The 16,761-nt window shown below is 43.0% G+C and overlaps 1 protein-coding gene across 1 annotated transcript in view; it reads left to right on the forward strand.

Moving 5' to 3' along the window:
* Positions 1 to 16,761, forward strand: part of myo10l3 (myosin X, like 3) — a 57,275-nt gene that overhangs the window by 27,500 nt on the left and 13,014 nt on the right. The window contains exons 11-21 of the mRNA XM_040148610.1: positions 2,197 to 2,315; positions 4,505 to 4,651; positions 5,444 to 5,544; positions 5,962 to 6,028; positions 6,685 to 6,777; positions 7,832 to 7,900; positions 10,013 to 10,095; positions 10,206 to 10,314; positions 11,345 to 11,425; positions 13,333 to 13,457; positions 13,673 to 13,787. Of these exons, the coding sequence (XP_040004544.1) occupies positions 2,197 to 2,315; positions 4,505 to 4,651; positions 5,444 to 5,544; positions 5,962 to 6,028; positions 6,685 to 6,777; positions 7,832 to 7,900; positions 10,013 to 10,095; positions 10,206 to 10,314; positions 11,345 to 11,425; positions 13,333 to 13,457; positions 13,673 to 13,787 (1,109 nt within the window). The remainder of the gene's footprint in view (positions 1 to 2,196; positions 2,316 to 4,504; positions 4,652 to 5,443; positions 5,545 to 5,961; positions 6,029 to 6,684; positions 6,778 to 7,831; positions 7,901 to 10,012; positions 10,096 to 10,205; positions 10,315 to 11,344; positions 11,426 to 13,332; positions 13,458 to 13,672; positions 13,788 to 16,761) is intronic.

Raw genomic sequence — 16,761 nt, forward strand, 5'->3', positions numbered from 1 at the left:
TGTTTTGATGATGGTGGTGGAGATCACTGTCTGACACGACGGGCCAAAATCTCCCATAGGTGCTGAGTTGGGTTGAGATGTAGTGACTGCAAGGCCATAGCATATGATTCACATGATTTTCGTACTAATCAAACCATTCAGTGACACCTATGGATGGGGGCGTTGTCATCCCGAAAGAGACCATTCCCATCAGGATAGAAGTGTTTCATCATAGGATAAAGGTGATCCCTCACAACAACTTTGAATTGATTTTCAGTGACCGTTCCCTCTAAGGGGACAAGTGGACCCAAACCACGCCAGCAAAATGTCCCCCACAGCATAACAGAGCCACCGGATCCCCTCACTGTAGGGGTCAAGCATTCAGGCCTGTACTGTTCTCTTGGTGTACGCTATACATGCACTCGCCCACTTGTGGAGAATATGGAGAAGGATGACTCATCTGACCATATCACTTTTTTCCCACATCACTGTAGACCAGTGCCTATGGTTTTTGCACAACTGAACTCTCCAATGTGCATTCTTCTTTGTAATGAGGGGTTTATGCATTGCAAACATACAGTAATATGACTCTCTATGTAGCTGTCAACGCCCTGTTTCTTTTCCTTACATATTGCACTAATGCATCACGGTCATTGAAAGTGCGCTGTCGACCACAATTTCCGACCCTGTTTACTCATGTCTTTCCCATAGATCTAAATGCAGAGGTCACTTCAGTCACTGTTCCTATGAAACACTAGTCAGTTGAGCAGTCTTTGTGACTGAAGTTCCTGCCATCCCCGCCCCAACAATGAACCCTCTTTCAAAGTCAGTTAGATCTTTTCCTCTTGCATCATGACACAAAATCAGAATGAACTGTACCTGCTCAGCGTTTTTATCCATGCCACAGGGCATGATTGGATGTTAACAGCTTAAATGAACCATGCAGTGAACCTGTGTGAAAGTATCTGCATTCGTTATGTTTCTCTAATCGTTTATTCAGGTTTTTCCTTTTAGTTTGTCACCCGTCTGTATATATAGATCAACAACAATCTGCACCACACTGTTGAAAATTGAAGGACACAGATAAGTAACAATATTAAATGCCGGGAAGCTTTCTCTGTAATTTCTGAGAAATATCTTAATAACTTCCCAGGAAATTTTCTAGAAACAACTATACAATTTAGCACTAACTACAGAGGTACTGCACTCAATTTGTACACTTTATACGCTGTCCTTTAGACAGCACACAGCATGTTAGAAGAACTTGTGAAAATGTGAGATTTGTCAGAAGGCAAACATATATGGATATTTCCAATATGAAATGAATAATGAATTAATATTAACTTGGGTATAAACTGAGACGTTCTTCCCAGGAAATTCCTGTTTACCTTGTAATTGAATACTAAATATTCGAGGCTACCTCCTAGGAAGTGATCTGGAAATTACTCTTGTGTAATTTAAAATGTCACTGAAGGTACTTATTCTCTTGGAAAAACAAAGTATTTTTAATGATGAGAACACAGTGCTGACCAAACAAGTTCAAGACAAGACAAACAAGCAGCCAACCTTTACAACCTCATGAGCTCTTTGGTCATCATTACTAACTTAAAATCCATGCAACTATCCTTTTCCTTACATTTTCAAACATTACGACAATGTTAGGGAAAGGTGTGTATGGGAAAATGTTGCAAATGACAGCTTGAAGTGCTGGACCAAGCAGATCCCAAAGGTATTTGATGTTTATCAAACAGTGGAAAAATATTTGATCAAAGTTTGATGCTATTTAAGTGAAAACTTGGAACATGTGGCTTTAAGTGTTTAAGCCCAGTTAAAATGACCAGATGTTTCTGCTGGAATTTATTGTAAAACCTTTATTTTCTAGAGCAGATAATAAGTTCACCACTGGTTTTGGACCACTCTGCAGTTTTCCTTGTGCCCCTGAGTTTGATTGACATTGTACTAGCAGACAGAGCACTGAGCAGGCTGTAACATGAGCTCAAGGCTCCTTTGTTCACTGCGTCTGACCTCTTTTCCATAGAACCAGTGAACTACAGTGACGGCAGAAGCCAACAGAGTGGAGTTTCCTATAGACTGTATAGGATCACGGTCTATATGTTACATCTGTTGTTTTACATCAATAGGAGTCACCTGAACTGTCTGTGCTCTGTGTGTTATACATTGTGTAAGTGTGTATCTATGTCTGTGTGTGTGTTTCAGTGGTCAGTAATGTCAGTGAACTGCTTGGCCTGGACTCCTTCCAGCTGTCAGAGGTCTTGACCCAACGCTCCATGATCCTCAGAGGAGAGGAGATCTGCTCTCCCCTCACTGTGGAGCAGGTAACAACACATACAGACCCACTGCTCATTAAAGAATCATACAGCTAACACAGAACAATCCTGCTTACCCACCTTTGTTACCCAGATTTCAGTGTATTATGATTAGGTGTTAGGGATTGTTCAGAGGTCTACACTGTCAAGACACTGAAACATACAGTAAATGTCTGTTTGTCAACCCCCGTCCTCACTCCTCTCCCTCCCCTGTCCTGGTGACACACACTGCCTTTCTCCGGCGCTCTCCCCCACATGCCTCTCCAGATCCCTTGCGTGACTCCCAGCCATTTCCTGCTTTTTGTCTGCCAGATTCCTGGCACAATAAAGCCATCATGATAGTGATCTGAGTCAAAAGCACAATAGAGCCAATGACTGGGGCTGAAGCGAGAGTCTTCTCCTCTGCAGGCAGCGCAGCCAGACACCCAAAGACGTTGGCACAATAATTCACCCGTGTCTCTCTCTGCTTCAAACCTTCATGCTGTTGTCTGTAATTAATGTGAATATTTCACAAGTCCTCATCTGCATGTGTTATTCTTTTCACCATATGCCACAAGAACATTCTGATGCATGACACAATCCTTTTTGGCTGAGCTCAAGCTTTTGGCCCACTCATACACATAAATGTCAGCGAATATGCAGAATGGACCTTTACTATTATCACAGCGACGCGAAAGTCATAAGAAAGCTTTTCATCGCCAGACAAAGACCTTGTGCTGTCACCCTGCTGCTGCTTGTTCTGCCAGGTCTTTGAAGCAGCTTGTCTCTTAATAGAGTTCATTATTCCAGTCCTGGAGTCAGTAAGAATGGCTTCTTCTCACAGCGGCCAGGGGTCACCCACCCCACGACTGCCAGCAGTAGTCCCACCCCCCCCCCCCAAATCCTGGACAAACAGCCATTCTTCTCACCCCTGTGACGGAGATCCTGGAGCCACCAGCACTCTGTTCACACCCGCTAGTTGCAAGAGGTGACTGGGTATGATGGATTACACAAAAGCCCAGGAGCATTGTTGCCCCAAATACAGTACACACCGCCACACTCTTGTTTTGTTTTCAATTTAAGCACAATGCCTTTGGAGGAAGTGTAGCTGGCAAGCTCAAGCTTTTTATGTACGTACACAGATGGTGTCTGGCTGAGAGGCCGACTTTATGGCAGCTGTAGAAAATCATAGCTTGATCAAACGGCAATTAGAAATAGATTTTTTTTTTTTAATTATTTGTTTATGGAGTGCTAAATGAGTGAAGTTACAGCTACCTTGTCAATCAGAGAAGTAAGGTTTCGAGTTGTGATAGTTGACAAAACAGTCACAACTCTAAGTGCACTAACTCTAACACTAACCTCTTCTCTATCTTATTGCATGCAGCATTCCTTAGCAGATTGAGTTTTCTTAGTTGTAACAGATCTGTAGATGTTCAATATTTCATCAGTTTTAAGCACCTTTTGGACTTTGCATTAATTTTGGTTTAGAAGCTGAATTTGACAGTTGGTTCTTGACCTTGGAATCTTCCAAACACATCACACTGTCTTCATCAACAGACTTAATTTTTTCTCTGATGATGGTTCTTTGTCTGATAATCAGGTCTGCATGTAAAAATCCAACCTGTCTGGTAATCTCTTCATGTTACAATACAGTAAAATGATGCCCCTGGTGGGTGTATGACTTTCTGTATCTGTGGGAAGGTGTCATGGAGAAGGTGTCATTTCCTTGTGCAGGGTTTAGAAATAAAAAAAGAGAGTAAATAAAACTAGAGGACATCATATAAAAAAGCATATTTACACAGTATTTTGAATTCTCTTTGTTTCCACTGGATATTTGTAATATGACAATTACTGACTGCAGTGCATAACTCTTAAGATTTGTACGTGATAAAGGATGATGTCTGTTGTGAAAACAGACAGCGTCTTAGGTGCAGACAGACGCTGACATGACACACCTTTGTCTCCAAACCACTATTTGTTTTACAGACAGCGTGGCCTCACACACACACATCAGTCTAACAATCGAACCTATCATCGTTTTTAACCACTTTACCCGCCATCTGATGAAATAGACAGATAGTTGTATTTATAGATACATGTCTATAGTAATATACTGTACACTGAGTTTACGATACATCTGCCAAATTTCCTCTCTCTTAATATTTATGCCTGACTTGGTATCCATGGTAACCTTCATTTCTTCATGTCATGATTTGCAGGCAGTGGACTCTCGGGACTCGGTTGCCATGGCGCTTTACTCTCAGTGTGTCTCCTGGATCATAATGAGGATCAACCAGAAAATTAAAGGAAAGGACAACTTCAAGTCCATTGGCATTTTGGACATCTTTGGCTTTGAGAACTTTGAGGTGAAAGCTCGCTCACTGGATTGAATTTATTCAGCTTAAAAATAGCAAAATCCTCGTTAAAAGGCCCTGAAAACGTATTAATTTTCTAAACCAGCATTAGGTGCAACAGAGGATGATACTGGTCAGAGACCTGCATAAAAAAACCTGACGCAGCTGATGGAGTGAGAGAATTTTCCATCAACTGCTTTACTGTATAAGTTGCTGTCCTGAAACGTGATCTGATCTAAACTCCAAATTCAGGGGTTTTTTTAGTCCCGTGGAGGAAGGTGGACTGTCTGTACATGACTCATACGACAGGTCTGGACCAATCATGAATTTTGTTTGTACCTAGGAGAAAATTTTAAGTATGAGAAAAATTGTTGAAGGCCACAAACCCTCTTTAATCACTTGTACATGCTACTTAAGAACAAGTCTGTTCATAAAACTGGGTCTTGCATGAGCCCCGATGACTGCTATGATTGCGTGCCACCTTTTTCTATGTCAATAATAGGATTTAGCAACATTTGGTGGATTATTTAGTCACTGTCAGTCAAACCCAATCAAACCACAGAGACAACTTTCTAATGAAGCCGATTAAGAGATTAAGCATTTTTTTTTGGTTTTATTTCTTTAAGTCAACATATCAACACTACTAGTTTTAAATTCAAACCAACTGAGCATTTTAAAACATGATACTAAAATAAAATTCCTTGTCAATATGCAATGTATTTGTCATGGAGAACTGATTATAGATGACTTGCCAGAGCTACAGAATTGATGGTTATAAAACCAAACCATTTTCTTTTCCCATAGGTGAACCGGTTTGAACAGTTTAATATCAACTATGCCAACGAGAAACTCCAGGAGTATTTCAACAAGCACATCTTCTCGCTGGAGCAGCTGGAGTACAACAGGTAAAGATCTCTGATATGTCTAAAACAGTAAGAGGTGTCCATTTCTACAGGTCGGGCTTGTATGCTGGTTGATACATAGAAAATAAAACAAGGATTTGCATGTGCCAGTGTCCCACAGACAGATAGGACCGGGGGTGGGAGTTGGGTCTGCTCATGGCGATACAGGCAAACTGCCAGAGATTTGGAATCGGCTCAGTTTCTGCCCCAGACAGTTGTTTTCTTGTACAGTGGGCCAACAGCCTGGACATGGCTCATTTCATCACATGTTCCTTCTGTACAATACAGCCATTGTGTCTTCCTAGTTGTTTATATTTATATATAATCATGGTGTGTGTGTGTGCGTGTGTGTGTGTGTGTGTGTGTGTGTGTGTGTGTGTGTGTGTGTGTGTGTGTGTGTGTGTATGTATTTTTGTCCAGGGAGGGGATCCAGTGGGAGGCCATAGACTGGATGGATAACGCAGAGTGTCTGGATCTCATAGAGAAGGTAACACACAGTCAGACCCTGAGAGAGCAAAGTCACCACCCGGACTGACCGCGGACCGCCAGCCAGAGCGTGCTGACCCAGACGCCACACTGTGCTTACATTGAACCCCATCTCCCAGTCTATCATTATGTAGTCTCATTTTGCATGTTGTTTGCACAGTAATGTACACCAGTTGGCGGTTAGAGGTATGGCTGAAGTGAAGCACGAAGACAATTTGTGTTATTTTATCGCCATAGTTATAGCGATGGTTAAAGCTAAGCCTCTGAAGAGGTGGGCTTATATCTGAAAGATTTCTGGGTCAAAATCACAAGCCTGGAAAGTTTAAGGAAAGCAAAAAGACTACACTACACCAATTTTATTGCTAAAAGACTTGTGATTTTGCTTGGTGGCCCTGTATTAGATGACTGCTCTTAAGTAGTGTGACTTTATGTACATGTCGAAATGTAAAGTGAGTTGTTGCTGGCAAATACCGTGCCTGCTTAGTGAACCCTCTCTTTACATAAATAAAAGAGTAAACTGAATGAATTACAATGCTGTTTCCTGGATGCATTGTTATACTAAAAGCTGCCAGATGTGTCCCAATGGGATTATAACTAGTTCCATCATGACTGCGGTGTGTTTCACACTCTCTGCTTCTCTGTCTGTCTCCCCTTTAGAAACTGGGCATGTTGGCTCTTATCAATGAGGAGAGTCGCTTCCCCAAAGGCACAGACTATACCCTACTGGAGAAACTGCACAGCCGACACGCAGTGAGTCTACACGCACGCACGAAAACCTATGTACACCTTTCACACGTCCAGCAGCGCATACACACCCTAGGCCTCCCAGGCAGACACTAGCAAAGTCATAAAGATGATCCATATCCCCTCACCAAAGCTCTTTGAGGAAATGCCTTCATCCCCCACCAGCTCAGACAGTCTCGAAGAGTTAAACCGCTCTCCTGTCTGATGAATCGCCTGTTGCCTCTGGTGCAAAATTGAACGTCTTTGCAGCACTTGTAAACGCCCCCGAGTGCTCTCACGTGCAAACACAACAATGCTGAAATGGGATCAGCCGTTCTCAGGGCCTGATCCGCATTGTGAGCGGGAGAAAAGAGTGTCCTCACAAAACCCAACAGGTATCTCTATGAGTTACAGAGTGAGACCTAAAAAACGCCTGACCTCTCCCTGAGTTGTCTGCCTTCATTGCTGATCCAAGCGTTATGTTCTAAGGTCATGGCGGAAGGAGCAAGAGATTCTTTGTCTTCACTTCATGCCAGGGGTATTTTTAGTGCCGAGGCGATTTTTAGATTGACAGTTGTTTATCAACAACAATTTTTTTTAAACGAGGACTCATTTGTTGTTTTTCTCTATGTAATATCATTGTACATTTATTTATTTATTCATTTATTTTCATTGTTTTAATTCTGAAGTTTTTAGTATTTAGTCAAGGCAGACACAGAAACAGACTGAGTATTAACATGACATCTTTTTAAAAACAGAATGAAATTATTGTCATAGTAAATGAATTGATCAATTTTTGAATATGGGACGGTTGGTCTGACAAAACAAGATGTCAGGAAACGCACTGGAAAATTATAAGGGACATTTTGTCTAATATTCATCAGTTTATTGAAAAAATAACAAACAGGTTTTTGATAAGTAATCATTAGTTGCAGATGTGTTACTGACCTTGCAGTTTCCCTCTGAACTCCCATTGAAGGGCTCAATGTACTATGTACTCTACTTAATTTGATTATAACTAATTAAGTAGACATGAACAGCATTTCTAAAAGTCAATGGCCTCTTTGTTCTTTCTCCTCAGACAAACCCATACTATGTGAAGCCCCGAGTGACCGACCACCAGTTTGGCATCAAGCACTATGCTGGAGAGGTCATTAACAGCACTGTCACACACAGACAAACACACACACACACACGTGCACGCGCAAGCGCGCCCACACACACACACACACACACACACACACACACACGAACAGATACAGAGCAAAACCAGGTTCCTTTTGCTCCCTGAATGAGTAAGTTGGGGAAGTGAGGTAGTTGTTGGATGGTCAGTAGGGTCGTCTTTGAAAATGCCTCTCTGTCATCCTCTCCTTCTTTTGCTTACATGATGGCAGCGATTACTGCCAAGTGTACGGAAGGGCAAAAGAGATCAGGAAAGAAGAACAAATACAGAGTGGATAGAGCAGGAGGGGTGGGATGTCGGGGGGGGGGAGTAGAAAGATTTGCTTTGATAAAGAATGGCCTTATGAAGCCTGCCTTAGACAAGGTCTCCTCAGTGTGAGTGTGGCAGCTCAGTCACAAGCCTGGCATGGCTGTCTATGGTAATGACTTGGTCCAGAGAGGACAGGCAGGCCAGCCAGTTGTTCTCTCTCTCTCTCTCTCTCTCTCTCTCTCTCTCTCTCTCTCTCTCTCTCCAGTGTGCCTCTCTGAGGAGTTAAGTCGCGTCTCTGAAAGCTCCTACTGTTATCTGAAACGGTGCCGGGAGTTTAGTAGGGGAGTAGTAGCATTCTCCCATAGATTTGATTATCTGTGTGGTGCCGGGAGAAATGCAATTAATTTGAGCTAGGTCAGACATGAATTTGCAGACAAAGAATGACACACCTTGATAACTCATGGGTGACAGATAAAAATGTATGTGTCTCAAAGCAATAATGCAAAGAAGCAGGGTTCACAAATTCACTGTTGCAGGTAAACTGTATTTTCTTTCGGTGGATTTAATGTTTCTGTATGCACTAGAACTGCTTTCACCACCTGTAAGATTTTGCCTTCAAACTATGTGTAATTGTCCTTGACAAACCCAATTCTCTGTGGCATCATGAGACCATCCTAGTTCATAAACCTGAAACTATCAGACACAGAGAGCTTTTTGTACGAGTCTTTTCCAATGAGAGAGGAATGGAGTGTAATTAGTGTGTCTGTGGTTTATAAATACATATGTCATCATGTTTAGTTCTCACGCCTCCCTGAGTGCTTCGAGGCTCGGGGATGGGGGTTGTTATTGGATTATAGTATACACACACAGCTGTGAATACAAGCTCTTGTACACACACGTACACAAATGAGCTTGTGTCTGCATACCGACACAGATTACAGTACGTATTTTTCATACTATCCCTAAGCATTTTCTTGCACAAGTTATTTTATATGCACTTTACTTTTCACAACACGGATGCATACACGTGCGAGCTCACACCGTCGAACGCACTGACACAAACTCAGAGGGCGTTACTGTGGGTGAGGGCGAGCAGAGGAATGCCGCGTTGCTAAGACGAAGGCTGAACAGAACTCAACAGGTGACTGCATTAACAAACAGGTGCTTGATGAGGCCCGATCCCCTGGTCTTTGTTCACAACGAGCCTTAAACGTGCATTTCCAGTCCCCTTTCATGTCATACTTTGTGCACATATTTGTGAATGTTCTCATGTGAAAGCATTAATTACCCAGTCTTCCATTACATCTAATTCAGAACAATATTTTTACATCTTTCTTCACATCCCAATAACCAATATTGCTGTGGTTGTAAATATGTAATGACGGCCTGACCACAAAAAACAACAGCAAATATGCGTCGCAGTGTATCATTTTTATGTCTTGATAATATCGCATTGAGCTCTGACGACATTAGCCACTGACTTTTATGACTGGATATGTTTTGTTCCTTAACAGAATATTTGATTAACCTTGATTATGTTTGGTTTCTGCTGCAAATTAATTTACAGTTAAATTGCAAATTCATTACTTTTGCTTATGTACATTTACACAGCTATTTGCACAGTCCATAAATCATGTATATGGCCCAAGTACTGTAATGTGTATAATTTATATATCTTATCTTAATTTCTTATTTTGATGTATCTAGCATTTTAAATTGTGAGTTTCTTAGCTCTTTCAACCATTTCTTGTACTGCTGTAACGTCACTAAAGTTATTTTAATAGTAAACACACTCTGCTCTCACTAACTTTTTTGTTTTCACCCGTTTAGGTGCTTTATGATGTGCGAGGGATCCTGGAGAAGAACAGAGACACCTTCAGAGACGACATCTTGTTTATTCTCAAGGACAGCAGGTGAGTATTTCACACTCTCCTCTGCACACTGAACACGCGCCTAAATGATTCGGTTTGTATGGCAAGTGTCTCTACAATCACATGTCCTGTTCTGCACTCTGTGCCCGCAGGCTTGACTTTATCTACGACCTCTTTGAGCGTGTTGGTAGCAGAAATGGAGATGAGACCCTGAAGATGGGCACAGCCAGACGCAAGCCCACCGTCAGCTCTCAGTTCAGGGTGAGACTGAAGCTTCTGTGGCCTAAATATCACTCTCAGTTCCATGCCCATGATTGCATGATTGTGTCATCACAGAGACAAATGAGTTAATTGTCTCAGATGTGCTGCTGCATATGATGATCACTTAACCCTTAACATTGGGCTTGTTATCTTGGCATGATGAATGTGAACGTGGGGGCACAGAGACAGAGCGGGAAGGAGAATGCTGTCTGTTATGGGTGATGGGATGTATGAAATATGTGGTTGTGAGCCAGGTTTGGGGGGGGGGGTTAGCTTAGCATGTCCTAAGTGCAGTGCGGCGAGAAGGAACAGGGGAGGATTTGGCAGGCTGCCCTGGCCTGCAGTTCCCAAAGCCAGGGGATTAGGGTTGATGGCTGGGCAGAGAGGGGCCAACCAGGGGCCAATCACCCTCAGCTCTGCCAGGCCAGGCCTCGCTGGAGACAGACTGTCTGAGGCAGCGAGGAGAGTGAGGCTGACATAGTCTGCGAGGTTCAAGGGTCCTCAAAGTGTGTATTTGTGCATGTGTGTCTTTTGAGCTAAATATGGCTTGACTACTACCATGTAAATGATGTAAAGTAACAAAAGACATTTACTCAGTACCTTTACTTTTGATACTTTAAGTAAATTTTTGCCAATAATACATACTTTACTAATAATGCGCACTTTTACTTTTGTAACTTATTGATGTCTGGATTGTAATAGAGTGTTTTTACATTGTTGTATTGGTACTTTTACTTGAGCGCTGTCTTCTAAAATGAGCTCTATAAGCACACATTCTGTAAACAAAGCACCGAACAAATAAGACAAGAGAGGCATGTCTAGATCTCAGCTTCTCTTGAGTAGTATTTATTTATTATTTTCCACAAAATGAGAAGCACAGTTATGAAAAATCTGCTTATTTCAAGTCCCTCATTTCCAAAATAAACTAGATGGTAGCATAAATAAACTGACATAAAGGAATATGTTTGGACTGAAGATCCAGCTTCTCTGCTGTCTTGATCTTTATCCTCTTGTGGCTGATGTGTTTCAGGACTCTCTCCATTCCCTGATGGCCACACTAAGTGCCTCCAACCCCTTTTTTGTACGCTGCATCAAACCAAACATGGACAAGGTACGTCATGCAAATTTCATTGCACAAAAAAAATGTCAGAAACCCTGCCAGGCCTTGTCAAGGTCAGCGCCTGCAAAGTTAAACCTCCTTGGTGCTATTCATAGCTCCCATTGCTCAGAGCTAATATTTAGTCTCGCTGTTTGTGTGATCCTATGACTCCTCCTAAGAAGAAAGTAATTTTACAGTGTAATGGCGCCCATTACTGCACAGTCATATAAAGGATACACTGGAAAAGTCACTGCTCTTTTTGTTCATTTCTGCAAATTGTCATTACAAATAAACTGATATTGCCCTCCTGCTCTGGTGCAAAGGCTCTCATTGTACTTCCGCAAATAAAAGGGCTGTGTACTAGCACATTCCTACCACTTAAGCCCCTTCAGCAAAGGTCAGAGTTCACCACTGACCGCTCCAGCTGCAGCGGCTTGGCTGATGCTCTGCTGATCTGGCTGCATCAGTGGAATGCCAAGATAAGACCACAGTGGGACATTTATTTACTAGGCCTCTATTCCTCCACTACTCTTAACAACATTACAGCAAACCCTTTCAAAAATCACCATAATTATCCTAATTCTTGATATTGGATAATTTTGAGAATCGTTGATACTCTGTTTCTTTATATTCTGCGTGAGCGAGTGAATTGGCTGCTCTGAAATCTGTTACTTATTAATGTACACAGTGTGGTGATTGTCCTCTTCTCTCTGCTTCTTACCACCCACTCTCGATGCGTCATTCCACACCTTCTCGCTTACTTATTAGCGAGGAAGCTGCTCTGTCGTCCTGTCAGCCTCCTTCTCTGCACCCGCCTCCTTTCTTCTCCCTTTTTCCCCTATCTGTCCCCCGCTCTCATTGGCCCTGCCTCACATTTGCTCACCTGTCTTCGGTTGGCCAAGAGGGAAAAAGCTGTTAATCCCGCAGAATGACAGCATTGCATGCACAGTTCTCTGACATGAGTGCACACATACCCACAATGTATTTGTGTGATTGACACACACTCACCTTGGAATAAATGTCACTGAGGGAAGGGTCGGCTTGTTTTCACTCAAACAAGTCGCCATGCACTGCCTCTTTCAGCTGCCTAAATCCTCTGCTGAAGAGCAGAGTTCAGAGCTCAGAGGGGGGCACGTGTATGTGTGTGTGTTTGATTATGAACATGAACACAGGCAAGTGTGCAAGTGACTTTGTGTGTCTGTTTCCATGCATATAGCATTAGCCTGTTATTAGACTGACACATTGGGGAATGCTGCGGTCCTATGCGGGGTTTATCCAGCACTGTGTTCCCTCGGGGCGACAGTGGCCTTCGCATGGACCTTCTTAGCGATCAGGCAGCCTGTGTAGAGGAGTAAGGCGGCAGACATCACAGATCCTCTATAATAAGCAGGCCTGAGGATCATTGGTAACACAAAGCTGTGTACAATGCAGCTGATTATTCCAGAAAGAAAATCCTTCCCGGTTGACAAGGTCTTGCTCAACACTGTTCAGGTTTCTCTGTGTTGGCGTGTGTTTTCTTTGCAGTAACCTGATTGTTCATGTAAAATGATAGCACTCACTATGGTAATTTACTTTTTAGTTCAAGTTTAACTTGACTCAGCAGTAAGATCGTTTGAATAGGTGTGTGGGCTCAGCAGTGCAGGGTTATGTTTACCTGCAGTGATTAGATGTCCCATATCTTCCACTAGCAGATACTAGGGTAAAGCAAATTATATTTAGAGAACACATACTTAGTCAACAAAACATCAGTCTTGCTGAAGAAGGCCTGTATGCTGGTCAACCTTCAGTGCATAGCTATTGCAGAAAAATGACATAATCAAGTGATCAGAGGTTGTTGGTGTTGTTATCCATTACAAGAGTGAGCTTTTTATGTTTTAGTCTCTGCAGTTTCATGTTGTTTTATTGTCTGTCATCTACAGAAGCCCAACCAGTTTGATCCTGATGTTGTACTTAACCAGTTGAGATATTCTGGGATGCTGGAGACAGTGAAGATCCGCAGGGCTGGGTTCCCTGTTCGCAGAACCTTTATGGACTTCTATAGCAGGTCAGCAAAATTATGTACATACACATAGAAAACTAAATTTAAAAAAAAAAAGCTCAATAAAAAAAAAACTCAAGTGTTCAAATGAGTGGGCATTTTTGCACCGAAAGGTTTGTGCTCTGTTTATGTAAATACAGTATGTGTCTTTATGCTGATGTGGATATGTATTTGTGTGTGTGTGTGTGTGTGTGTGTGTGTCTGTGGGTGTGTTTCCACAGGTACAAGATGATTCTAAGGAGCAAAATCCACTCAGATGATGAGAGGCAGAGCTGCTCAGAGCTTCTCACGCTCCATGATCAAGCCAAGAAAGAGTGGCAACTGGGGAAGACAAAGGTGGAGCACATACACACATAGACACACACACATGCCCAAACATGTTTTTGTCACTTAGAAGGACGTTGCATTGACTTACATTCATGCCTTGGATACTTACAGTAACCATAACCACTACCCCAACCCAGCCCCACCCTTAACCTAACTTTCAACTTTATCCCTAAAATGAACAAAAAAACTCTTAACCTTATGTTTTAATGTTTTACTTTTTGCGGGCCGGCTTTTGTCTCCAGAATGGGAACGTGAGTCCTCGTAATAAGACAGTTACAAGAGATGTTTGTCCCCATAGTGTGATTAATACGAGTACAAAAGCACACACGCTCAGACAGGATACAGTTGCAGGCTCGCAGCAGATAACAACACAGATGGGAAAGGCTGAGGGATCAGGTGTAATGTCCATTTATGTTTTCCTGTGAGGTGGACACAAGTCAATCACCTACGAGCTCTTCAAAACATGTTGAACAGGCGGGAAATCACTGTTCACAATTCACACAATAGTAATAAAGATGCAAATTGTCTTAAGAAAATCTCGAGAGCAGATTGGTTCAATTTTTTGTTTTCTTGGACAGATTCTTTCTCAAAAATCAAGCTGCTGTCATTCCCAAGCTGTTAATGTGTGCCACAGTTTGGATGGCCCCCACTGTGACTCATGCCCTAAAGATTTTGCTGGCCGGTTGTGGTCAATCTACTGCTCTCCTGTTGGCAACCACAGAGTTTCGTGGCTACTCCTAAAAACCCTGACACCAACAACTGTTACTGTAACTGTAACCCAGTGCGGGGGTTTGTAGTAATCCTGAGGCAGCCTTACTGTAGCTGGGCGAGTGTTAGCCTCTTGACACTTGCAGAGCTGTTGATTTAATAAACTAAACTCCAGGCGAGTGGCGTGGAGGCGGACTACAGTGATGAGACATTGCAGCTGAGCGGAGGTTAGAGGAAAGTCACTTCTCATGCATTTGTCCTAGAAAAGTTATTATAGCGTTATGATCTCCATCTGTTGCAATATATCTCCCAGTGATGCTTATCTCTCACACGGCCTCTTTTTGCTCTCTCTGGCTCTTTATTTCAAACAATTGTCATCTCCCTGTGGAAGGCCCTCTCTATTTCTCAGCACTCTCATTGAATGATTAACCTTTAATGACTTGTTTTGATCTGGACAGCAAAACCTATTTACTTCATGTCAGACTCAACAGAAATGATCTCTACGAAGCCGAGAGAGAAGATATAAATAAAACCTTTTTTTTTTTTTTTTTATGGACTTTCTTGAAATCAGCTAAATCCACATTTGTCCCACTGTTACTTCCTGCTCTAAGTTGTGGTTCTTGTGAGGCTGTAAAATCACTGAAACATTTCAAATTCGTCGGTTGCCTCTTGGACAGTTTCGTTGTAATACCCCGTTTGGGTTGCGCACTATGAATAGTGTCAGCTGCACACATGGCAGGGTGAAATATACGTCAAGACTGAAAAGGTTTTGATGTGAACGACATGTTGGTTCTTAATGAATATATAACTGGTGCATAACCGCTAATATACACATATTAAAATTTCTCACGCATGCACACAGTGTAAATCTCTGGAGTCACTGTGTGTTACTGACTTCAGAAAGAGAAATCATTTTTCCTCTGTGTGGGTAAAACTTCATTATGCTTCCAGGATCAGTACTTTGACCTTTGGCTGACTCTCTGCTGATAACTGCTCCACTTTACAATGTATATACATGGAAGGCTATGTTTTCCAAAGGAAGGCCAAGAAAATGCACAGGGAGGCTGAGTATGTGTCATTCCATGCATATGCTTGTGTTTTTGACGGCTGCACAATATTTTTGGGCTTAGGGAAATGCAGTGTGGGTTGTGTGAAGGGGGCTGAGAGACAGAAGGGGTCTACATTTCCTTTAGAGAAACAATCTGTGTGTAATTATATATGTGCTGATTGTGTGCAGAGGAAGTATGTACCCAGAATTAGGGGGCTTGGGTCACGTTGCACGGATGGGGTGTGTGTGTGTGCGTGTGCTTGTGTGTGTGTGTGTGTGTGCGTGTGTGTGTGTGTGTGCGTGTGTGTGTGTGTGTGTGTGTGTGTGTGTGTTTGCGAGCCATTTGTTTTACAGACGAGGGAAGGATGTGGACGAAGAGGAAGCTTCCTCCTCTCACAAACTTTACAGAGGCAGGCAGGGCTGCAGCTGTGGGATCCTTTGATTAGTGGAACATCTGGGACACACACACACACACACACACACACACACACATGCACACACAACCACTCAAAGCCCCCCACAGCTGGTTGGTTTTCCCAGCCTGCTAATATGGACAGAGAGATGAAATCTGACTATGTTGTATAATGTCCTGGTACTACTGTATGTTCATTTCTTGTAAGCGTTTTAGTTTACAAGGAGTTGTAAGCTGCCAAATTTCCCACAGAGATAGTATCCTCTTTGAAAAAAGTCTCCAGGAGCAAGGGAAGGGTTAACTCAACTCTTTCTCCTTCCTTCATAAGAGCAAGGAGGGGTGTGGCTTGCTATCTGGACACCAGCCACCATCCCTCCCCCTCATCCCTCCATCCCTCCTCTCTCTACCTCTCCCCTCCCCTCCCTCTCTGTGCCTTTCTGCCTGTGCACGTCAGTCGAGCTACCAACGCAGCAGTAGCAGCAGCAGCAGCAGCAGCAGTAGGGAAGCACTCAGGAAGGACGCCCGAAAACAATGAGGCTCTGCAGAAGCAGCATTAGCAGCAACACTGCAGTCCCTGTGCCAGTTTTCCCCTCTGCTCTGCTCTGCTCTGGAGAGCAGCTAGCCTGCTAGCCTCAGCTGCACCACAGCTTCCTCTGCAGTGGGCACAGGGTGCTGCCAACAGACAACAGGGGGCCTTCACATCTCTGTGGGCCCTCTTTTATACCTTTACCAAGAAGAGGAACTAACCCATCCCGTTTCCTTTGCCCCCACCCCCACCCCACCCCACCCCCCACCCCCAACCTCCCTCTCTGTGT

This window comes from Xiphias gladius, chromosome 16 (assembly GCF_016859285.1).
Source record: "Xiphias gladius isolate SHS-SW01 ecotype Sanya breed wild chromosome 16, ASM1685928v1, whole genome shotgun sequence".
Classification (NCBI taxonomy): domain Eukaryota; kingdom Metazoa; phylum Chordata; class Actinopteri; order Istiophoriformes; family Xiphiidae; genus Xiphias; species Xiphias gladius.